The sequence below is a fragment of the Otolemur garnettii genome, unplaced genomic scaffold (assembly GCF_000181295.1).
Source record: "Otolemur garnettii isolate 467f Iridium unplaced genomic scaffold, OtoGar3 scaffold00140, whole genome shotgun sequence".
Taxonomy (NCBI): Eukaryota; Metazoa; Chordata; class Mammalia; order Primates; family Galagidae; genus Otolemur; species Otolemur garnettii.
Window position 1 is genome coordinate 3003214 of NW_003852535.1, and position 26071 is coordinate 3029284.

The 26071-nt window shown below is 39.9% G+C and overlaps 1 protein-coding gene across 1 annotated transcript in view; it reads left to right on the plus strand.

The window, feature by feature from the left end:
• LOC100965979 (solute carrier family 22 member 24-like) overlaps positions 1 to 13753 on the plus strand; it is a 44900-nt gene extending 31147 nt beyond the window's left edge. Inside the window, exons 7-10 of the mRNA XM_003798692.1 lie at positions 9784 to 9998; positions 11723 to 11831; positions 12568 to 12771; positions 13693 to 13753. Coding sequence (XP_003798740.1) covers positions 9784 to 9998; positions 11723 to 11831; positions 12568 to 12771; positions 13693 to 13753 — 589 coding nt within the window. The remainder of the gene's footprint in view (positions 1 to 9783; positions 9999 to 11722; positions 11832 to 12567; positions 12772 to 13692) is intronic.
• Positions 13754 to 26071: the final 12318 nt, after the last annotated feature.

A 26071-nucleotide genomic window follows, 5' to 3' on the forward strand; every position in this document is an offset into this window, starting at 1 on the left:
TGAGTAGCTGGGACTACAGGCTCTCACCACAACACCTGGCTATTTTTTTGTTGCAGTTTGTCTGGGGCTGGGTTGGAACCCATCACCCTTGGCATATGGGGCCAGCGCCCTACTCACTGAGCCACAGGTGCCACCCTCCTAGCACCATTTATTTAATGGTGCTTGTTTGGTTTATTGAAGATTAGGTGTCTGTAAGATATCAGTTTCATTTCCTGGTTTTCTATTTATTCCAAATATCTATGTCTCTATTTTTGTACCAGTACCATGCTGTTTTGACCACTATAGCCTTGTAGTACAGCCGAAGGTCTGGTATGCTCATGCCTCCAGCATTGTTTTTATTACTAAGAACTGCCTTAGCTAAATGTTTTTTTTTTTTTTCCCGTTCATACAAAAACGAACCATAGTTTTGGAGAATTATATTTTTAAGTCTTGAAAGAACAATGTTGGTATTTTATTTTATTTTATTTTTATTTTTTTTTTTTTTTTTGAGACAGAGCCTCAAGCTGTCCCCCTGGGTCGAGTGCCATGGCATTACAGCTCATAGCAACCTCCAACTCCTGGGCTCAAGCGAGTCTCCTGCCTCCGCCTCCCAAGTAGCTGGGACCACAGGCGCCCGCCACAACGCCCGGCTATTTTTTGGTTGCAGCCATCATTGTTTGGCAGGCCCGGGCTGGGGATTCAAACCCAGTATTTTATTTTTTAATTAATTTATTTTAATTAAATACAAGATGGAGAATTATATTTTCCAAGTCTTGAAAGAACAATGTTGGTATTTTATTTTTTAATTAATTAATTTTTTTTGATGTTGGTATTTTAATAGGGATGGCATTGAATCTGTCTCAGTCCCTGCCTTTGGCATTGTTCACAGTCACTAGATCACTCACCCAAGTTCTCTCAGCCTGGGTCTCACTCTGGGACCCCGAGGGTGGAGCCTGCAGGGCAGCTGTCCCACAATGACTGCGTGTGGTCCACAGCCAAATGATAATGGCTCTGTTCTGGTCCAGTGGCTCAGTCCTGGACCCTGGAGAATGATTAAAGTCACCAGCACTCTCGCCAAAGGTCTCCAAAGGTAATTCAGCTGAGTGCCCAAGTCCAAAAAAACCCAAAATAACCCACAGCGAAGACCTTTCCGGTCTGCAATCTCACTGCTGTTATAGCTACAGTCGTGGCAGCTGCACACACAGCCTCAGACCAAATGCAACCATTTGCCACTTCTCTGCTGCTTTTGTCCTCCTCCTGGGGTCCAGAAGTCTCTTGCTGCCTCCCTGAATCACAAAGGCATGTTTCTGGGCAGAGCCCACAAGCCAGAGGTGCCTGGAGTCTTCTCTCCCCAATTTCACCATGCCTGGTTGCAAAGAAGCTGTTACTAGGCTGTGGTAGTGCTCCTCTGTGGTTTATTTTTAAGAATTATTTCTTATTTTATTTTTTATTTTGGGTTGATATGAGGATACATTGAATTAGGCTACATATTTGCATTTGTAAGGGCAAGTTCAAAGTCTGAGTTGTGTTTAGTCCTTCACCTAGGAAGTGGGCCATATACTCCTGTTGTACCCAATAGGTAGGAAGTTACTGAACCTACTTTCCACAGCCCCCTTCTTGTATTTAATTGTGTTTTTTCTTCTCTTGTGGGCCTATAGTTATTGGTCTGCTGTTTTCAGATTAGTACCAAGTGCAGGGGATGCTTTTTTCCCCATTCTTGAGATACTTTACTTAGGAGAATGTTCTCCAAATCCATCTAGGTGAATACAAAATATTCAAAGTCTCCATCATTTTTTACACTTGAATAGTGTTCCATGGTATAAACATACCACAGGTTATTAATCTATTCATGGGTTGAGGGGCACTTGGGTTACTTCCACGTCTTTGCAATAGTGAACTGAGCTGCTACGAATATTTCAGTGCAAATGTCCTTATGATATAATGATTTTATTTTCTTCTGGGTAGACACCTAGTAATGGGATTGTGGGATCAAAGGGGAGGTCTAATTTAAGTTCTTTAAGGATTCTCCATATTTCTTCCCCAAAGACTGCATTAGTTTGAAATTTGACCAATAGTGCATCAGTGTGGCCCTCTCTCCACACCCTTGCTACCACCTGTAGCTTGGGAACCTTGTGATGTGGGTTACTCTCACTGGGGTTAGGTGAAATCTCAAAGTGGTTTTGATTTGCAACTCACTTATGATTAGGAATGATGGGATGATGAGCAGTATTTCATGTATTTCTGAGTCTTCTTGGGAAAGGTTCCATTCACATCTCTTGCCCATTGATTGATGGGATTACTTGCTCTTTTCTTATTGATTTGCTTGAGTTTTTATATTCTGGTCACTAGTCCTTTGTTGGATTTGTCACATATGATTACCTTCTCCTATTCTGGAGGTTGTTTATTTGTTTTGTTTATTGTGACCTTCATTGCATGAAGTATTTTAACTTGATCGGGTCTCATTTATATATTTTTGTTGTTGCTGCATTTGTTAATGGAGTCTTGTTCATGAATTCTTTTCCAAGGTTGATATTGTTAAGAGCTTATCTCACACATTCCTCTAGGGTTTTTAGCATTTCATATAGATTTAAATCTTGTATCCAGAGTGAGTTATTATTTATTTATTTATTTATTTTAAAAGGATAAAACACATTTATTGTTGTTAATTTTCAACATGTACACCATCATTACCAATACAAAGGGTGATATGATTCTGTAGCTCTTGGAAAACATTTTCAAGCTGATTTTCAGTAATATCAGCAATCACATCTGTTATACTAGCTTTCAAGTCTTCTAAAGATTGAGGTTTGGTTGAATGAACATTAGTTTTCACATGTCCCCATAAAAAGAAACCCAATGGAGTTCAATCTGGTGAATGTGGAGGCCAGGAAAATGGTCCACCTTTTGCAATCCATTTGTTAGGGAATTTCTCATGTAAAAACTGTCTAACACACAAAGCAACACAACAAGCATCATCATCTTGTTGAAACACTGTATTCTCTATCAGTCCTAATTCTTCAAGATGAGGAATAAATAATTTTGCAGCATTTTTAAACAGCTATCACCATGAACACCCTCTTCAAAAAAGAAGGGCCCCGGGTGGTGCCTGTGGCTCAAAAGGGTAGCGTGCTGACCCCATATGCCAGAGGTGGTGGGTTCAAACCCAGCCTTGGCCATAAAAGAAGAGCCCCATGACTGATTTTGCCCAAGCACAAGACCCATTAACTTTGGGAGAATCTTTTACATTCAACAGACTCATGTGGATTTTCAGTTCCCCAAATATAACAATTATGCCTGTTGACTTTGCCACTAATGTGGAATGTTCCTTCATGGGAGAACATTACTCAACATTGCATCAACATTACTTGTTAGTCATGATAATCCTCTTCTAACATTTGATGCATTTGAATTTTGTATGTATGCTTTCATGTGAAGTCTTGTCTGCAGAATCTTCTGTACAGTAGACTTTGGAAACCTCAGCTCTAGGGATACCTGTCTTAATGACATTCCTGGACTTGCCTGAAAGGTTTCTTCTATAGATGCTATAATTCCTTCACTAACATGTGGCCTTCCAGACCGTGGCTTATCATAGACAGAGCCTATTTCTTTCAATTTTTCCATCCACTTTGATGTGGAATTCCTGTGTGGTGCTTCTTTCTTGTAATGGGTTCTAAACCTTCTTTGGACAGCAGCGGCAGATTTTAGTTGAACCAACCAAAGAACAAAACTTTCTTTCTCTTCTAGTGAAGCCATAGGTCAGTGATTAAAGTCAAACCCTTTCAAATTGCAGAAGAACTTTATGAACACCCTGTATAGTTCTTTCCTCAGGAGTTACTGGAATCATGAGGAAATTCTCAGGAGTTACTAGAATCATCAGCAAATTCTCAGGAGTTACTGGAATCATTAGCTTATTCAGCTCACAGAAGCAGAAACTGCAAACCAGTTCCCCCCCCACAAGCGTGAGTTAATTTTTAAAGTGGCAGGTTCAGTGTCAGCCTTTTACATGTTCTCTCAGCATCATCTATTAAATAGGATTCTATTTAACCCTGGGAGGTTACCCTTCCAGTTCTCCCAGATAACTTTTACCCAGTTCTCTCAGCATCATTTATTAAACAGGGATTCTTTTCCCCAGTGTAAACTTTTTTTTTAGTTTGTTGAAGATCAGATGGTGATAGGAAGCTGGTTTCATCTGTAGGTTCTTGATCTATGTCTCTATTTTTATGCCAGTACCATGCTCTTTTGATTACTATAGCCTGAAGTCTGGTACCGTGATGCCTCCAGATTTGTTTTTATTTCTTAGAATTGCGTTGGCTATTTGTTTTTTTCTGATTCCATATGAATCAAAGAACTATTTTTTCAAGTGCTTCAAAGCATGATGGTGGTGTTTTAACGGGAACTGCATTAAATCTGTAGGTTGTTTTGGGCAGTCTAGACATTTTACCAATGTTGATTCTTCCCATACATGAGCTGGTTATGTTCTTCCATATGTTAACATCATCTGCTATTTCTTTTCTCAGAGTTTCATAGTTTTTTCTGCAAAGATCCTTCACAGCCTTTTCTAAGTATGTTCTAAGGTATTTCAGTTTCTTTCAAGCTACTGAGAAGGGTATTAGGTCTTTGATTTGAGTCTCAGCTTAACTATTGTTGGCATATATGAAGACTACTGATTGTGGGCATTGAATTTATATCTTGGGATGTTATTCTATTTCTTGATCACTTCTAGGAGTCTTATGGTTGAATCCCTGGGTTTTTCTAAGTATAAGATCATAAAATTGGCATAGAGCAAAAGTTTAACTTCCCCTGCCCCCATTTGGATGCCTTTTATATTATTCTCTTGTCTGATTGCACTGGCTAGAACTTTGAGCAGCATGTTGTATAGTAGTGCAATAGTGGGCATCCTTGTCTGGTTGCAGTTATAAGTGAAAAAGCTTTCAGTTTTACTCCATTCAGTATGATATTGGCTGTGGGTTTGTCATAGATGACTTCTATCAGTTTAAGAAATATCTCATTTATGCCTATTTTCTTAAGTGTTCTTATGAGAAAAGGATGTTGAATTTTGTCAAATGCTTTTTCTGCATCTGTTGAAAGGATCATATGGTCTTTGTTTCTGTTTCCACTTATGTGGTTAATTTATATGTATGGTTTGTGTATGTTTAACCAGCTTCACATCCCAAATGAAGCCCACCTGATCATGATGTACAATTTATTAAATGTGTATCCATATTCTGTTGGCTAGGATTTTACTGAATACTCATGTGTCTATATTCATTAATTAAATTGATGTGTACTTTTCTTTTTTTGTTGGATCTTTTCCTGGTTTTGATATCAGGGTGATATTTGCTTCATAGAAAGAGTTTCTTGTTCCTATGGAAGAAGAGAGTTCCTTCTTTCTCAATGTTTTGAAATAGGTTCTGTAATGTAGTTATGAGCTCTGCTTTGAAGGATTGGTGGATTTTTAGTATAAAACTGTCTGGTCCAGGACTTTTTTTGTTAGAAGGCTTTTTGTTGCAAATTTGGTGCTTGATATTGGTCTGTTTAAGAGTTCTATTTCTTCCTGGTTAAGTGCAGGAAGGTAGTGTGATTCCAGCTGTTGGTCTATTTCCTCTATGTTTTAGTTTTTATTCTTTTAAATTTGTTGAGGTTTGATTTGTATCCTAGGATATGATCAACTTTGGAGAATGATCCATGAGCAGACAAAAAGAACATATGTTCAGTATTCTTGGGGTGAATGTTCTGTATATGCCTGTTAAGCCCATTTATTCCAGAGTCATTGTTTAACTCCACCATTTCTTTGTTTAGTTTCTGCTTGGAGTATTTGTCCAGTTCTGTTAGTAGGGTTTTGAAGTCCTAGGCTATTATCTGCTGTAGGATATCATATTGTTCATATTGGTGTTCATTTTACACATCTGAGAGCATTTAAGTTGGTTGCATAAATATTAGGATTGAAATGTCTTTTTGTTGTATTATTCCCTTGACCAGTATATAGTACCCACCTTTGTCTTTCTTTACTTTTGCTGCTTTAAATCAATTGTATCAGCAAATAGGATTGTGACTCCTGATTTCTTCTGATTTTCATTTGTATGAAATACTGTTTTCCAATTCTTCACCCTGAGTCTTGTTTTTCAAGGTTAGCTGTGTTTCCTGAAGACAGAATATACTTGGTTTGTGCCTTTTTATCCAGTCAGCCAACTTGTGCCTGTTCAATGGGTGAATTCAAGCCATTCCCATTCATTGAGAGAACTGACAAGTATGATGGGGTTCTGTTCTTCTTGTTTTGTGGAGGTCTGTTGCCTAGTTTTATCACTTGGGGTATTGTGGAAGATAAGCTTTGTCCTTTAGTGTCCAGGGGTCGTTACTGTGATAGTGGTCAATTGTGATGATCTATGTGTAGTATGGTTCTGAGGGCTTTCTGGTGGTCTTGGAGTGGCAAATTTCATCAATATTTGCTTGTCAGTAAATGAATTGATTTTGCCATCAAATATGAAATTTAATTTATCAGGAGACAGAATTTTAGGCTGAAAGTTGTTTGAGAAGATTAAAGACAGGTGACTACTCTCTTCTGTCTCATTGAGTTTCCACTGAAACTTGAGCCACCTGCAATTTTTATTTTTTTCCTGCAAGGTAGTGCCCCTTGGGCTGCTTCTATGCTGTTGTCTTCCTTTCCCTCCAGCTGTGTGAATTATGTTGGGACCCACAACTTAACATCTGAGATGGTAATTGGTGCTTGTAAGAATCAGTGACACCCTTTTTGATTGGGTCAGTTGATGGCGCAATGAGCTGTACAGTTGTTCTTCCTGTTAGAAGTTCTTGCTTGCAGGAAAGAGACAACTATAGAGCTGTTCTTTGGTGCATATAATTAGGCCATTGGCTTCTCAGGAGAAGGACTTGAATGCCCCAGACAGTGAGTGGGGCCCTGAAGCTCCCAGGTGATAACTTGTTCTCCACTACAAAAGAGGTGGGTGGTGGGATGATGCTGAGGGGGGTAGATCAGGCAAGTTTGCCTCCAGGCTCCACAGACATAAGTCTTAAAACTGCCTGGCAAAGATGAAAATTCAGCTCTTAGGCCTCTGGAGAAGGCTTCAGGAGAGGGGTATATAGCAGCCCTATCCATCTGAAAGTCTTCTAGTGAGGAAGGGGCCCTTGCCAGTCACTGACTGGTTATAGGAATGATTTATGCTTCCTTCATTCTTTCCATACTTTGAGAGATTCCTGCTGTATCTGGTTGTAAATAGGCACCCACATTTGCCATGCTCACCAGCAATGGAACATCAGGCTGGGAACATCCTTGTGCATGGACCTACCTCAGTTCAAAGATATGGTTTTCCTCCAGGGGATGAGTGCTCCACCAATTTGTTGCAGCTAGAACACACAGTGATCTCCCCAGTTTGTTCTGCCCATGTGGCTCCCTCTGCCTCTTGAGTTTAGCTCTCAATTTTCCCCTAGGTTCTCACAAGAATCCCCATTAAGTCTTGGGGGAAAAGGATCTATCCCTGTGTATAGCTTGCTTCCAGGTGTCTCTAGGGAGTATTGGTGGGAAGGAATACTTACCACCCTTAAGTCCACTGCAGATCCTTAAGGGGAAAGGTGTGGGCTACTTTCTCTGTTGAAATCTCACATTGGAGGGTGCACCAGCTGGCTGCATTTGGCTGCTTGAAAGTCTTGTTCAATGGCTCCTTTTAGCTTCAGTGAGTAGGGGAGCAGAAGAAGAAAAGAGTCTGAATGGAAGAGAAATGGCACTCCAGTTATCCCAGTCATTTTTCCTGGAAGGAAGCCCCCACAAAATGTCCAAGCCCTGGGACATACAAGTTCTCCAGGGTTCACTACAATCTGAGTTAGAAAGCATCTTTGTGGGAACAAGTGATGTGAAAATTATAGGGAGAGAGCTCCTTGGGGTGGAGAGAAGAGTGGTATGGATGGGATGCAGTATGATAGCCTATCTCTTTGCTCATGACTGTGGGAACAAGGGCCAAATCCCAATGTTGTTGGAAGCACGATAGTTTATTTTCAAGTGGACCACTGTTCATTGGTTGCAGGTGCATTTGGGCTCATGAAGCACCTGGGGCTATGTAAGGTCTTGAGCAGTTCAGCAGCACATCAGCCACCAGATGAGAATGAGAAGGACAAATAGAACACCTATCTATCACCTACATCGGTCTATGAGCTTATGCAAATTATGTTTCTGTCCCTCCAGCACCTTTCCCCACCTAACTACACCTTAGCTCTTCCTATTTCCCCTCTCCCCTATCTGAAACTCCTCCTTCCTTCTGGGAGAATTTGGCAATCCTTGTATATTTGTCTAAAATATGAATTTTCTTTTTTCTGTCAGCTTTATTAAAACAATTCACATTGAATAATGAGAGCACATGGGGTCTGATCATAAAAGAAGAAAGTGATAAACCTTTCCTCAGCCCTTCTCAGCCTTCTATTGAACCTGTGATGTGGTTCATTCCCTATACCCAGATGAAACCTCTGATAAGCCACAAACATATACTCTCCTTGTCAGTTAAAAGACCTCCCATCCTTGCACACACAAGAATAGCCTCATTTAGTAATGAATATATTTCAGCTAAGTAAAAAATTACACTTCAGATCTTCATTCAGAGTTGGAGCTTCTCCGTCTCCCTAGTTTGAGCTGACCTTGGAAGCACTGGGTGTAGATAAATGAAGAAGGTATTCATTTATGAATTTCATTCATGGAAGCTGTTCCTCCATCTGGTCACGTTGTGCTTCCTCTCTACTCCTCTAGGCTGTGAGCCAGGTTTCCAGATTCTACACACTCAGAGTAGGGGAAGGAGAAGACCTAACTGGAAGGAAAGGAAAGTCTAAGCCTTGGTAAATGAGGAAGCTGGGTGTGTAGTTGAAAAAGCAGACTTCTTTCCCTGGGTGTTTCTGTGTAAATTCTCTAGAGGCTTTGCTGGAACCTTTTTGCCTTTTACTCTATTTTTGTGATGTAAGAAAGGCATTTCTTCTAGCTCCTGCAGACATTTTCTATCCAGAACTTGCACATTTATTTGTATATTGCCCTAATATTGGCCACTTTCACTCCCCAACCTTATTTTCTCCTTCCTTCTTTTCAAAAAGGAATTAAAGTGAATACAGATCACCCCTCTCTTCAAGAGCATATATTATAAATATATCCATGAATCCTTGCCTTATATTTCTTGAGGTATACTCGGTTGCCAGTTTCATTATTTCAATTCCTATGCTTCAGGCAAATAACTAACTGCTTCTTGCTCTTAGAGTGCTTAAAAAATGTTAGGCCACTACTATACTCAAATCCAGAAAACACCTGGCAAACGCTTCCCTGTTAGTGTCTGTCTGGCCATCTCACTCACTAGGATTAAGGTGAAGTAGGAGGTTTTAAAACAGGAGCTGAGAAAAGAGACTCATACAGTGCTGAACTGCTACACACAATTAGATTATAGGTTACTATAATCTAATCCTATGTTCTTCTTCAGGGAAGTGATGAACTCAGATTTCATATTACTTATTCTGCAAGGCTATGTGTATAACCTTCACTGGAGTATGTATGTATTTGTAAGCTCTTTCTCAGAGCCTCAGGAAAAGATTATGACAATGAACAGTCCATTTTAACGTTTTGCAATAATTTTGTGTGAATTTAAAGCCATTGTCTTAAAAAGAAATATTGTCTGACATAGAATAAACCTATTTCTTCAACACTGATTAAATATCACCTTGGCCAATATTATCATCAATTGGTAATAATAGTGAATGTAGGAATTACTTTCAAGATCTTACAAGATTTTAGGCTAAATCTCATTAAATATGTTTTTACTCCTTCAGTGTGATGACGATTGTGCCCTATTATGGCCTAATACTCAATTTGGAGCACTTGGGAAGAAATGTCTACGTGTTCCAGGTTCTCTTTGGTGCTGTCACATTCATAAGCAGATTTGTTGCCCTTTGGACACTCAATCATATGGATCGTCAAATAAGCGCGATGTTGTTTATGTTCCTGGTAGGACTGTTCATTCTGGTCAACACCTTTTTGTCTCAAGGTGAGAGAGACAGGGGTTTGGGGAAGGAGTGTGGTTCCCACAGTCCTCATGGGTTACATTGGTCTTAATTGCCTGATGCCAAAACAACGGCCATGACATTGAAAGCCAAAATGTCCCCTGAAGTTAACAGGAGGGTGTGAAACTGAATCTGACAAGTTGTTGGTAGGACATGGGCTCTCACTGAACCAACATCAGCAAGGGGTAGTTCACACACAGGGTTAACTTCATCCAAGATGCTTCTAGACATCAGCTCCAATTATGCTTAACAATTTCTTTACAAGAATAACTAAACACATACTCTTTGTCTACTCGCCATTTTACCAACAACCATGGAGGAGCTAGGCACCGTGATTGTATCCTAGAGTGGAAACTTGATACTCTCACCTCTTCTATCTTTGGACTTTTTACAATTTTTAAGGCCTCCCTAACTTGTCCACTTCTCATTCCCATGTTTTTACTTTTGAGTTTTGTATGAAATCACCGTAAAGGTAATGCTTTTGTAGAAGAGGATTCCTTTTTTTTTTTGAGATAGAGTCTCACTATATTGCTCTCAGTAGAGTGCTGTGGTATCACAGCTCACAGCCACCTCAAACTCTTGGGCTTAAGTGATTCTCTTGCCTCAACTTCCCAAGTAGCTGAGACTACAAGTGCCTGCCACAATGCCTATGCTTTGGTTGCATTTGTCATTGTTGTTTAGCAGGCCTGAGCCCGGCTCAAATCTGCTAGCCTCGGTGTACGTGGCTGTGCCCTACTCACTGAGCGACGGGCTGCAAACCTGTAAAAATGGATACTTGACTTCCATGAAATGAAAATCCCTTGTCCTCAAGCTGAAAAGAAGTATACAGTAGGAACAAGGGTTGAGTCTCATCTGAATATGTCTCTTAATTTTTTTTTATAGTATGTCCCTATACAAGAATCAGATTAAGTAACTGACCCAGCCTCTCCTACAATTTGTTTTCCCAAATTAATAGAATGACCTTATTCAGTGATAACAGAAACTTCAGTGGTTACCATGCTCTACCTATCTCCTATGGGAAGCTGGGACATATTTTCAGGACCCCAGATTTGTGGGCTCTACTAATTCTTATGCAATGCTGTTGCCTTATAGGAAAGCCCTTTCCATTGTTTTAGTCCTATTTTGGTTATTATTATTATTTTTGAGTGTCCTTTGGAATTATCACTGTCAGTGGTTCTCGATATGACATTGCTTCCAACTAGGAGAATTGTTAGGTTGGTAATCCTGATTTATCACTCTAGAACTTCTGTCTGTTCACCTTGTTCACTCCCAAATCTACCCCATCCTTTTGTTACTATAAGGTGCAATATCTGTCCTATATCATAATTTCTTCCCACATGTGCCTTATCAAATTTTCTCTTATAATCCACGTTTTGTTCTAGGCTATATTGAAACTGCAGAGAAAGTATTATACAAAATAAAGAAAACAAATACTTCCCAACTCATATGCCCATCTTCATTAGCAATACTCAAATGTGCAGGGATAGTTGAAGCAACTGATTTAGAGCCTCTTATGTGATGTTTAAGCTCTAGAATTCTACAGTCTGCAATTCTTACTTTATCCACCATCCCCAACTCAGGTATGTTGCAGTTTGTCTTCCACATATTCCACACTTGCAAAGTCCTGCAACAGAATCTTTCTGTAAGTACTTAGGGGTTGCTATCTTCAGCCAAGATCGCTTGACTCTTAATATCTTTCTCTCTGTAGAAATGCAGATGCTACGTGTGGCTCTAGCAACTTTGGGAATTGGTACTCTTTCTGCTGCTCTTACCAGCTTTGGTGTCCACAGCGCCGAGCTCATCCCCACCATAGTCAGGTATAAGAGCTACAGGCCATCTGTCTGGTTTTAAAACAGGACTTTCTGAACACATTAACATTTACTGTGGAGAAAAACTGACATGATTTAGATGTCTGAGGAATGAATTATAATAGAAATAGAGACAGCAACCAATAACCAGTAATACTTAAAACTAAGTTCATTCCTCGCTATATACCAAGTCCTTTACTGCATCATCTCATGTTTTTTTTTTTTTTGAGACAGAGTCTTACTATGTTGCCCTTGGTAGAGTGCTGTGGTGCCACAGCTCACAGCAGCCTCAAACTCTTGGGCTTAAGCAATTTTCTTGTGTAAGCAATTCAAGTAGCTGGGACTACAGGTTCCGCCACAATGCTTGGCTATCTATTTTCTTATTGCAGTTGTCATTGTTGTTTAACTGGCTCAGGCCAGGTTCGAACCCACCAGTGTTGGTGTATGTGGCTGGCACCATAACCCCTGTGGCACGGGCACTGAGCCTGCATGATCTCATTTAATCTTAACACCACTGAATTGGTGCTATGGGTATCTCTATGATGAAATAGGGGTTTAGAGTAGTTACCAACATAGTACCTTTAAATAGTTGAGACCAATAAAGTTGAATGTCACAATTAAGAGCTTATTGTTAAAGCCATGTGTTTAATAACTGTGTTGTATTGTCCCCCAAAGTGACTAAATATGACAAATTTATGTGTACAGATGTGTGGAAGATCTTTTTGTCTTTTATTTTCAACCTAAGGGCAACAGTTGGAGGAATTTGTACACTGTCCACTAGAATTGGGGCAACACTGGCTCCTTTGCTGATGACCCTAATGACATATTCTCCCCACCTGCCCTGGATTACTTATGGAGTCTTCCCTATTGTTGCTGGCCTTGTTGTCCTCCTTCTCCCAGAAACCAGGAACTTGCCCCTTCCTAACACCATAGAAGACGTGGAAAATGAGTGAGTAAATCCTTCACCTGTAACCTGAGTGGAGAGTGACTGCGTGCTATAGTTCTGTGATGATGAAGGTTATGATCATGTCGGGCCCTCTGTCCTTCATGTAGGCTCAAACCTGGCTGTTTTGTATTTGGCCCCATGGTCTTTAGTTCAGTGGCAGCCTCACCCCTATCCATATGGCTGGCTCCCCTTGAGGGTCTCTAGATCACACAGACCATCTCACACCATCAGCTTTAGTGGTGAAAAGGTCTAAGATAGCCCTATTGTGAATGGCTACATACTCTCTGCCCTTATGGGAAACACATGATCCTATTGGTTTTTTCATAAATCTGCTAACACAAATGCCTCATTCTTATCCCCTGATTTTGTTACACATTATCCCAGGAGGTGCTGGATATATTGTTGGGAAGGGAATGAGATTGCCTCATAGATACCTGATTATTGCTTCAGTGAAGGAAGAATTATGGCACTGGAACATACAGCAAGATCTTCTGTGCAAAGAAAACAACAATATATCAAGAAGACATAGATCCTGTTGGGAAAATTGAGAGATAAATGAGAGATTTTTGTCAAATTTGGTGCCACAGGCAATAGAAATTTCAAGGAGAAAGTAATTAAGAAAAGAAGAAAACAGTTAAAAATGAGGGATAATAAATAGCTTTATGAATTTTACTTCATCCTCTGATTTCCCCAAAATGTCACTGTTCATAAGTCTAAAGAGACAATGGTGAGAAAAGCAATATTAAAGTATGCCCTGGTATCAGAGTCTTTCCCAGCAGAATAGTGTCAAAATCCAGAAGGTTTTGCATTAGAGAGTTGGTGGATAGAGTTTCAGCTTGTTCTTAGGCATGCAGGATGTGTACACTTATTCTATACTTTCTTCCTTTTTCATCTTGATTTTTATTTTGGCTTTTTATTTTTCAGCAGAAAAGAAACAAGAAATGTAGAACAGGAAGACACTTGCATGAAAGTTACACAATTTTAAGGTGCTCTCAAGACTTCATCCAAAGCAGAGAAAAATAAAGGGGAAAAATCAAGATAACTAATATAAATCCATGTAACTAGTGAAAAATATAATGGATAATAATTCCGCTAAGTGATAGTTTGATTTCAGTAAGAAGTTTCAGATTTCAAAATTCATCTAGATATTATGAAAAGCCAAGATGATTTATGAAAAAAGAGCATCATGGAGTGATGATGGGGCTGACTCAGGTGTGGTGAAGCATATGCTGGATGCTATTATAAAACTACAATCACCAGTAAAAGCCAACACATCCTCCAATTATAGCCATTCCAGAAACACACACAAGTATGTATAAACATTTATCAAAGTTTTGGCACCAAGAATTATTTGTATGTTATGATAGACTATGCAATTAATATTATTAATTATCTCTTTAGAAATAAAATAAAAAAATTATGAGAATGGTTTTCTGTTAAGGGCAAAATTATATATTTTTTCTTTATGTTTTTTTGACTTAATATTTTAAATTAATATGAATCATTTAAAAATATTATAAATGTAAAATATTAAAGGACAATTGACATGTCAAATGATTTCAACATGTATACCTAGATTTGTGTGCCTATTTAATACATATTAATCATAAAAAAATATACTTCAATACAAAAATGGGCAAAGAGCAAGAACAAGTATGTTTCAGGGGCAAAAACCACATGAATAATAAATATATAAGAAAATGAAGATATATTCATATTTAATGGCGAGCAAAATCATATATACTAAACTGAAATACCAGTTTTCGTTTGCCAAAGCAACAGTGATTTTAAAATGTCTTATTCATTTTCATAAGGCAAAGATGCAGTGGTAAAGATATCCATACAATGCTGGAGGTAGTATGAAATAAAGCATGATAAAAAGCTGATTAAAAAAATCAATGTCCCATATTTATCAAAAGTTTAAATTTAATTTTTATTCATTCACTAAACACAGAACTTGTACAACCTACTATATTAGTTCCTGTCATCTACCAATAAAGCTTCCTTTCCAATCCACATTCTCTTCTTTTTTCAGCTTCCCTATTGTATTTCAGAAATTAGCTTGTGCTGTGGACTTGGTAATGTTTCTTTATGAGTTCCGCCTAAAATTTTAAGGTCAAACATCACTTAAAAGTGAATCTCACACACTCTAAAATCACTCCAATGACAGCTAACAGTTGTTGAATCAAAGTACTATGGTCTGGTTTATATACTTCCTGTTCTGAAAAATGTAAAAGTAAAGAAGCAAGAACCACATTTCCACATTAATTTCCTACAGATGTATTTTTTAAATTCAAACTATACCTAGGCATTTTTCATGTCTCAATGGAACACAAAGAAGATTTCTATATTTAAGTGTGCTATTGAGGAGCTTCCACCCTATCTAATATCAAGATAACACTGTAATACATCTTTGGTTTCTAAACAATGCATAGAATTATGGATTAAGATCAGTACTTAGTAGGTCATGCCTGTTTGAAAAGACAATTTCAAAGATTAAACATGGAGAGCTGCAGAAGATGGCTGACTACAGACATCAGTTGCCATATTGTACCAGAGGGGAGAAAGAATTTCCCATAGAGGAGAGGGGAAGATGGAAACAGCTCTGGTGTAGCTCAGGGGAGGAAGACTCTGGAGCCTGCTGGTGACTTCAGGGAAAGGAATAGCAAAGTCGAACAATAAGAAAAAAAGGTATTGACAGAAATCTAACCTGGAGAAGCTCAGAACCTAGGGAAGGCAGTAGTTGGGGGTTTTGTTTCAAATTGTCAATGGACTGCCTGAAGTTCCAACTCAGCTGCAGTCATTCACCTGGGACACTTTTGAAAATAAAGTACTGGACTTGCATAGTGCATCCCACTTATATTACCCTCGTCCACCCAGGGAGCTGCAGCTCTACAGTTTTCACATCACCTGTTTGTACACAGACAGCTCCCCATTCCTGCTTAGATTGCTTGTGTGATCCCAGAGCTCAGACATTTCACATGGGCTTCCTTCTAGGGAGACAGATCAGAAGAAATGGCATGACCTTTTTTTTGAATTCAGGGTCTTTTCCTCACCAACTCCTCCCCTGTCCACTATAGGTGAGAGGGGCCATTGAGCCAAGACTTTCAAAAGTGGCTTCATGCACTCACATGGTGTGCCATCCAGTGTGAGTTTCCCACAGAGAGAAGGGCCACACATTTCCTCTTGAGGACCTGGAGTGGACCTAGGGATGCTAGGTCTGGAAGTTTCTTGCCCTCCAATACTCCCCAGGAATGCCAGAGAATGAGAAAGGCAGGGCATTGGCTTCTGTTCCATAAGTACTCAATGGGGTTGCTTGAGGGCAAAAAGGAATGCATTGAGAGATAACTGGAGATGTGGAGAGACACACATGGGAAGAACAGACAAGAACGTGCACTGTGGATCAGAGTTGCATTGAGCTGATAGAGTACTCATCCTCCTGCCAGAAGACCACACCTTCGGACTATGGCTGGTCCATGAGTGAGGCAATTCCCAGCCAGGAATTCCCATCTCTGCTGAGCATTGCAAATTCTGGCACCCATTTACACCCAGACACTGGTGGGAAGTGAGAGGGTGGCAAAAGTCACTCTGCATAAATTACTTACTGATTTGCAGATAGGCCCTTCCTTACTAGCAGACTTTCTGGTTTTGTAGGGCTTGTTTATCACCCTTCCCCAAGGTTTTCTCCACCTGCTGGAAGGTGATCTTTGATCCTTACTGACACGGTTCTGTGTCTTCTGTCTCTGGAGCCTGGAGGGAGGTTCACCTGTTCTGCCTTCCTCAGAGTTGCCCCCAATCACCCACTTCTGCTGCAGTGGAAAACAAACATTACCCTGTGAACTTCAGGGGCCCTCAATACTGTCCAGGGCAGTCAAGAGCTTCTTCTGATCAGCCAAAGCCTATTATAGGCACCAAAGAACAACTCCGCAGTTGGCTCTTTCTTGCAAACACCAACTTCTGACAGGGGGAACAACTGGACAGTCCATTATAGTATTTACTTATTCAATCAAATGGAGTGTCACTGATTCTTACTCACAGGTACCACCTACCATCTCAGATATTAAGGTGGACGGTCCAAAATAATTCAAACAGCTAGGGTGAGAGGAAGACAGCTGTGGGGTAAGATAGGATTTTGCCAGAAGGCATTATGTTTTCCTTATATAGTCATAACTACAGAATGATGTCAATGATGCCAAACTACTGCTTGGTGCTTTGCCACTGTTGTTCCCTTGGATATATAAATGTATAGGAATTTCCACTTTCATAGACTTTCCGTGCCTGGTCACCAGTGCAGAGAGCTGTATCAAGGTACATTATACCTGCCTTTGGCTCCTCAGTTCTTTGGCTTCAATATATCTGGTGCAAACCTACCAGGTATTGACCTCTTGCATTACAATTGGTGTAGTTGGCAGTATATGTCTCAGGCAGGTATGAAGCTTTCTGTACTCCCAAGGGTAGAATAGGAGGGTGGCCTATATTGAATGTGTGGTACTCAGTGGTGAACCTATTGTCTTCCTGGGTTTCACCCCAGGAATGGACTGAAATGGATGGGACTCCATAGTGAGTGTCTGAAGTCTCCATAGCACTGGGGAGATTTTTTAGAAAAAGAGTGCCTATGTGGCTGCTGGGGCTATGGGTTGGGTGTTTCTTACAGCCCTGTGAGCAGTGACAGAGGTAATTCTTCATGAGGCAGCTCATGTTTGTGAGCTCTAAGAAGAATTGGTGGAGAAGTGACAGCACCATCTGGTCCTGGAAGAGACCAATCACCTCTTGGTTGGGGAATGGCTGAAAGGGCAATGGTACAGCAAGACCTGGAGTTGTGTGGAATCTTTGGCTATTGTGATGGTAGATGCCTCTAAAGAAGAGAAGGAAATGAAGTTCTGCACTTTCAGGTGTGACTGGTGGTCACCCAGAAGGTAAAACCCATCAATCTAGGGTCTGAGAGGATGCCCCACTTTGCCCCTCAGGTGGAACCTTTCTCCTTCTATCCATATTATATACACAGATGGAATTGATGGGATTGGAGAAACACTTCAGACAGAAGCCTAATGAAAAGCTAGCTGCCTGGATGTTGCAGTTGTGGAACTTGGGAGTGGATACTATTGTTTTAGATGAGAAAGAAATGGAAAAGTTGGCTTCAGTGATTACCCACCCTTTGCAGCAGCATCTCCAAAATAACTGCTGGTATGGTCAGGGCACCCACTTATTAGATTAGGTGATGGCTATGGGTCTGCATAGTGTGGATCAATGCCAGAGACCTGCCTGGATCACTAAGCAAGTGGCAGTCATATTTGGAAATGCAATAGGTTTTTACAAAAGTTGGGCATGCATAATGCCATGTTTAATTTGCATGCTCTGGGTCCTGATGATGAGCATCTCCAGGCTATCTGAGCCAGGCTAGTGTTCCCAACACATGTGTGGGGAAGGAAGCAGGCCTAAGCAGAGGGTACTCTGGTTTGTAAGGAAAGAGGGGGACGGGCTGTGGCTACAAGCTGGTTGGAGCCAAATTTCCTTCTCTTCTGCCAGGCAGGAGGGGGATTCAGAGGAGGAAACACAAAGGTGCAGGAAAGCTGGGTCTCTGGTCCCTCATGGAACTTATCTGTGGAGTGAGAGATCCTATCGTTTGCTGCTCCTGGAAAGCCTGCAATGGAGGGGAGGCTCCCCTTTACCCTTCTATTTACCTCTGGACTCTTCCAAATCTGATCCACTCCATAACTTTGCTCTGCTCTCTCTCTTCCTCTTTCTCGTCTTGGTCCTTATAGTTTCTATCAGTGGGGCTGCTGAATGTCTATTTCTTCTCCCTGTGATTTACCATCCCCCCACCACTTCAATTGCTCTCAGTTTCCTTAAGTCCAATATTCCTCCTTCTAGCAGGGACAGTGCGATGAGGGCTGCCTCTAGTCAGCCATCTTGCCCCTCCTTCTGCTCATGTGAGTAATCTTAAAACAAAGAGTTAGTTCATGCCATTACTTAAGAACTTATAGGTTAGATAATAGATTATTTCCTATTAGTTTATTAGGAAGGACATCCTATCACTAGGCTTCATTTGGAACCTAAAATAAGCCCAAATAGTCAAAGTATTCTAAAGCAAAAAGAACAAATCTAGAAGTACTGCATTACCTGACTAAATTATACTACAAGACTATAGTAACCCAAACCAGCATGAGATTGGTTTAGAAGTAGAGACATAGACTAATGGAACAGAATAGAGACACCAGAAATAATATCATCTTCTCACAACTGAATGATCTCAGGTTAAGTAGAAAAACACATATCGTGGGAAAAGAAAGCCACTCTATGAATGGTACTAGGAAAACTGGATAGCTGCATGTAGAAGAATAAAACAGAATACCTATCTCTACAAAATTAATTTAAGATGGATAAAAGATTTAAATCTAAAGCATCAAACTAAAAAATTCTAGAAGAAAACATAGCAAAAACTCTTTCAGAAGCTGATATAGTCAAAAAATTTATGACTAAGACCCCAACAACGAACATGACAACAATACAAAATAAATAGTTGAATTGTTAAATTAAAAAGCCTCTGTACAGCACAGGAAATAAACAGGGTGAACAGTCAACCTATAAAATGGGAGAAAATATTTGCAAAGTATCTGATAAAGGGCTGATAATCAAGAATCTATCATAACTCGAAAATTAGCCTATGTGGATTGTGTCAGCACAAGGAAGTCTGAGGAACCTGGATTTTGCCAAAGAGGCCCTTTGGAATGCCTGGCCTAAACTACACTATGCTCTTAATACCAGCAATGTCCTTGCTCAGTCCAATTCTAAAGGTCTCAGAGCCAGGGAAGACCATGGTGTTACACTCAATCTGAGGGTGACAGCCTGAGATCCAAGAGATCTTGTGGTATAAATTTCAGAGTTCAATACCTAGAGACTCTGGAGTTCTGGCATCCAAGGCAAGAGAAGAAAAGTGTTCCCCAGTTCCTACAGAGAGAGAGAAATGGGCCTTTTCTCTGTTTTCGTTCTAACAGGACCCCAGCTGACTGGATGGTCCCTACCCACACTGAGGGTAAATCTTCCTCATCTAGTCCTTTCAGACTCATGCACTCTTCTCTTCCATGCATGCCCTCATTCTAGGTTTTCTTTAATCTGGTCAAGTTGACACATAAATTAACCATAATGCTGTGTATTTCCAGATTCCCTTGCCAAGTAGATTACGGTTAGATTCAAGCAATAGGAAAGAAATGATGGAAGATTGAGAAGCAGAAGACGGGAGAAGCCCCCACTGCTTTAGGCAGCACCTTCCTCAGTGACAGTGTCTCCTCTGCTGTTACAGCTCCCACCATCTAGCCCATTCCTTCTAGATTCCTTTGGGTGCCCCTGAAGCTGAGCACAGGTAGCACCAAGTCCTAGATTTATTCTTCAGTTCTTGTGGTAACACCTTCTTGCTATTGCTGATGTCTCAGGTTTCCTATCATTACTAGTTTGAACCTATGTAACTTAATTCCCCATATTAAATTCTCTCTGCTGAATACAAAGTACTGTGCAGTTTTTATTGTTAGACGCTAATTATCTGGACTGTTCATTGTTTGTTCAATGTTTCACTATTATTAATTTGGCACTTAACATTTTTCAAGGACTCTTCAAGATCATGAGGAAGCACATGAACAAAGAAGACTGTGTTATTTTACTAGACTTGTATTTATATAGTGAAGAAATAGAAAAAAAAATATGGCTGGTGGTGCTAAGTAGTGTGCAAAAAAAATAAGCAAGATATAAAGATGGTTCATGAGAGATAGTGTCTAGATTAATATTTAAGGAGAATGCGTAGGGGAGGCCTGTCACATGTGGTAACATTTGATGAGTGAATGTAAAAAACTGAGGGAGTTTGAAGCAAGTATTTTACTGGTAAAGGCAATCCTGGAGTGGGAATTGCCTGGGAGATTTAAAAAACTGAGGGAATTTGAGGCAAGTATTTTACTGGTAAAGAAATCCTGGAGTGGGAATTGCCTGGGATGATTTAAAACATAAAGAAGGGCACTGTGACTGAAGCCAAGTGAGATAAATTCAGAGATATAAAGAGAGGGAGGGGACTAAATCTAATAGGCCTTGAGGGTATGATAGTGGACACTTTCTGCAGGAGATGGAAGCCACAGAAGACAGGTGAGCAGAGACCTAACATGACATTACTAATTTGAAAATATTTATTCTATGAGTTAGGAGAAGGAATTTGGGAGGAAAATAGTCCAAGTGAGGAACAAGAATAACAATGATTTGGAAGACAGTAGGGAAGGTAATTAGGAGAAGACAGATTCTGAGTGTCATTTGCAGGTAGGGCAAGTTTAAAACTCGGAGTTCTGGGAAGAGACTGTGCTGGCATTAAAAATCTGGGAACCCACTGTAGGTGGGATATTCAATCTCCCACAATCTCCTATTGAAAATGATCCCCAATGTTGAAGATTGAGGCTAATGGGAGGTGTTTGGTCATTGGAGTAAACCTCTCATGAATGGAATAATGCCTTCCCTTGGGGGAAGGAGTGAGCCCATTCTCAGTCTATTTCTCCCCCAGAGAGTTGGCTCCTAATAGAGCCTCACACCCCCTACCTCACTCTCTTGGTACCTTCCTTCCCAGTGAGCTCTTGCCCTGGCCTTTCACTCTATGTGGAAGCAGCCTGAGGCCCTCACTTGATGCATGCATTACTGACATGTTTCTTGTACAGCTTGCAGAACCATGAGACAAACCTCTCTTCCTTGTACTCGGTTTCAGGTATTCCTTTATAGCAACACACCACACATTCGGACATAGCCACTAAAAATAATTAAGGGAAGGCTGGCTGCAGTGGCTCACTCTTGTAATCCTAACACTCTGGGAAGCTGAGGTGGGTGGATTGTGTGAGCTCAGTAATTCGAGATCAGCCTGAGCAAAAGTGAGGCCCTATCTGTAAAAATAGCCAGGTATTGTGGCAGGTACCTGTAGTTCCAGTTATTTGGAAGGCAAAGGCAGGAGGATTGCTTAAGCCCAAGAGTTTGAAGTTGCTGTGAGCTATAATATCATATTACTCTACAGAAGGTGACAAAGTGAGACTTTGTCTCACAAAAACAGTTAAGGGAGTTTACATAAAGGAGGGAAATTATTCAAGAACTAAGCCTTCCAATATTCCAGTCTTTGAAGAGTTGGCACAGAAGACTAAGAAAGTAATAGAATGAAATAGTAAAACAAAAATAGAGTACAGTCTTGCAGAGCAAGAATATGGTTTCCAGGAAGAGGAATATGTCAACTGCAACAGATAAACATTTAAATATGAGAATGTGGGAAACATTGGGACCTTCCTTATTAAGAAGAAATTTGGTGATGAATACCTAATAAGATAGAGTTAAAATATAAAATGGAAGGGAAAAATGAGAATAATTTTTTTGTCATTAATATCAGATGATAGGGCAGTGGCTGAAAGATAAGATAGGATCATCATAACTTTATTATTGTTTTTGTTTTTGAACTTGAAAGACATTGTTCCCTGCTTGTATGTCAGGAGTTTGGTGAGTCTTGAATGGACCTTATTTTATACTACATAATTATTTTGCCTGTGTCCTGGGTTTCCTTTTCTCTCCCAAAGGTGGGGAGGTTCTAATTACATTGACAGACTGAGAGATGTACTCAGGTAGAAGGGCCACACCTTCCTAAGGCATCATTCTATGGAGGCTTATTGAAGAGGCCTTGGTTTTTCATCAGTCTTACCTTATTGAACTTTCTCTAGTGCTTCCGTACAGTTTGTCTCCACTAAGCAAATATGCATGTAAATATCATTTTTGTGCCCTTGTAATATTGAAAAAGTCACCAAGATCAAAGAAAAACCTGAGCACAGTATCAAAGTGATGAAAGCATCTTATGATGGAAACATAACTCAAGCCAGCAAAACAGCCAATAATACTGGAGGGAAAGAAGAGACAAATTATATGTTTGTAAGAACTTGTAAGCACAAATCCCAGAGATGAGCAGTGGTGGAGCCTAGTGGAAATTCATCCTTAGCAAGAGAGTGGGTGACTCTCACAGCTCCTTTATTTGAATAAAATTCCCACCCTGATAGGACAGAGTCTGGCTTCTTTCATCCCACAAATAATTCATAGAATCTATGAAATTAAAGCCTCAGTGCTATGACCTTGGAGTGAGAATTTTCAGGTGGGTGTTGTGTGGCTATGTATAGTTTCCTAATTACCTTGTTCAATCTTGAACACCAGGCTAGTCTTTCCTGCTAGGTTTTATTATGGTTTATACCATGTTCATATCCTACTCCTCCAATCAACTAAATAGAACACATTACAACACATTTACATTTTTCCTGTAGACCAAAGGAAGTAATACCCATCTCACTATTTCTATATGGCATTGGTAAGTTTAGTAAAATAGAAATGTGATTGTATAACCCTGTTGTGGGTTGAATCATATTCTTCCAAAGTCCTTATGTTGAGGTCCCAACCTAATATCTCAGAATATAACTACTTTCCCCTTTGATCTTCTTCACTTTAAAGTTCCCTGTCTCAGAGGTTAAGTTTTGAAGTGGCCTTTTGGTATAAGGCCAAAGGAAAGGTAAGCATTTGAGTGGGAAGGGAGAAAGAAGAGGAAAAGAAAAGAAAAAGAAGGCGGTGAAAGAAAAGAATTGAAGAAAAATAGAGCAGACGGACAGAAAGAGAGAAATAGGAGAAATGGCAGTGTTGGGCTTGGTGCTATGGTCACACCTGCAACTCTAGAACTTTGGGGGGCCAGGATGGGCATTTCCTTCAAATTCAGGAGCTTTTTATGAGCTTGGACAAAAGCAAGACCCCACCTCTGCCAAATACATATAGAGAAAAAAATAAGCAGTATTTTGCAGTAGGGACTTATCAAGAATGTCTTTCCAAAGGCTAAAGCTAGATGGATAGCCCAGACCATGAGCTTGTGACCTCCTTGACTCAGACCAATGCCATGACTGTTCAGCTAGACCAATGCTGTGACCCCCCCCCCCAGGAACTCAGAGAAAAGAAAAAAAATAAAGATAGGTAAAGAAAATTAAAAATATGATTATATAAGATAAAGAAATAAAAAGGGCTGTTGTATGAGAAAATGATGTGGGAAAGATGAGATAAGTAGAAAATCACTACCAAAAGAACAAAAAAAAAAAAGAAAAAGAGAGAGAAATAAAAAGAGAATAAAATGCATTGAAAACCATAACAATAATAGAGGAGCCCTTCCTATTGAAGAAAGTAAAAATGAAAAAATAAAAATACAACCAAATGAAGCAAAACAAAACCAAAACAACAATAACACACCAACAAAAAAGAGAAGGAAACAAAAAACTAAGTAAAAAATTGGGAAATGGAGCAAAAAATCAAAGAAACATATGTGTGTATATATATAAGTATATATGTATGTTTGTGTGAGTATATATATGTGTGTGTGTGTGTTAGGTGCTGTGCTGTTAGGAGACTGAGAACACATGCTGGTTTTGCTATATAAGATGGGGGCTGGGAAGCCATTGTCTACTTGCAGAGGAAGTCAAGTGCTGTCTTCTTGACTTAGTTGCCCTCAATTAGGGCCTGGTCACTTTGTTAGCATTCATTCCATGCAGAATTCGGTCCTAAAACTCTTGCCAGATTCCTTAGAAGGCACATCAAACAGTGCCCCCTGACAAGAAAGTGGCCTTGCCTAGGCTGCAGGGGTTGCGCAGCTCACCCCAAGGATGGATGCCCCAGCTCACCAGAGCCAACCATGTACTCTGTGGACCATTTCTCCCACATGGCCTTCTCACAATGGCTACTCCCAGCTAGTATCCAAGCCAATGGGAGATCCACCCTACCTGGTATTCAATCTCAGAGGCTGGATGCTGTTCAAGTCCACTCACTCATTTAAGCCTTCAAGAGAAGCTCCAGTGAACAGTTAGCCCCAAACCAAAAAACTGCAGGACAACCCTTTCCTATCCCCAGTCTTCTGTGTGCAAACTGTCTGGCTGGCCCCTTCCCATACCCAAGCACTTGCCTTCTGTTCTGATTTAGCTATAGTTCTTGCTGGCTCCTGGAGTCCACCAGTGCTTCACTGTGCCCCTGGAGTGATGTCCTTGGGTAGGTTCCTCCAGCCAGAGGCAGCTGGAGTTTTCTTTCCCCTGTCTCACCATGAGGGGCTAGTAAGGAGATGTTTCTAGTCTGGTATCTTGCTTCACCTGGTCTCTTATGACATTCTAATAAAAATATAAATATATCTTTGTAATTATAATATGAGACCTGGTCATGTTTAATTTATAAAGTTATAAATATATTAATAAACTATGTAAATAAATAGCATTGCTTTTTTATAGCTATAGCATCAGAAAGTCCAAAATGTTTTTGAGACAATCAATAAACATAGTCAAATAACTATTACATAAAAGTACTATTTCCTGACCAGGCTTGGAATCTTTCACCTGTAATTGCAGCACTTTGCAATGCTGAGCATGGAAGATCACTTGAGACAAAGAATTCAAATTCAACCTTAGGAACATAAAAAGACTCTGACTCTTCTTTTTTTTATTAAATGGTAGCTGTATACATTAATGCAATCATGGGGTACAGTGTGGTGCTTTCACATATAACTTGAAATATTTCCATCAAACTGGTTAACATAGCCTTTATGTCATTTTCCTAGTTATTGCATTACACTGTTTATATTCTACTTTTAGAAAGATTCACTTGTACTCTTGAGAGATAAACCACAGAGGTGATCCCTCCAATCACCTTCCCTCCACCCATCGAACCCCCTACCTCCCTCTCCCTTCCCCCCTCCATATTCCTAGGCTATAATTAGGTTATGGGTTTCATATACTATTATGAGACCCTGACTCTAAAAACAATTAAAAATTAGCAAGACATGTTACCTTGCACATGTAGGCCCAGCTACTCAGAATGGTGCAAGGGAGAAGAATCGATGGAGCCCGAGACTTTGAGTTACAGTGAGGGTTGATAGTGCCATTGAATCTCATGCTGGACAAGAGACTGGAAAATGAAGTGAGAGTCCAGTTTTGAAAAAAACACATTATTTCAATTCTCTTTGCTTATTATACTCATTTTAGCACTTCAACAATTTTCAACTCACTGTTGCTGTATGATTCACACTGAAGCAAAACTTCACTTACAAAAACAAACATTTGTACCTAACATTCCACTTTGTTTTACTTTAACTATGTTTTCATTAGCTTTTAGTCAAACTTTGGTCCTACTCAAGAAAAAGCTTTGCTGTCTTTTCTTTAATCAAAAACATGATAAAAGAGTTTGCTTTTAAGCCTCCAATATATTTTTTCTGAAAAGAATGGCAAATATTTTAGGTTGTGAGGAG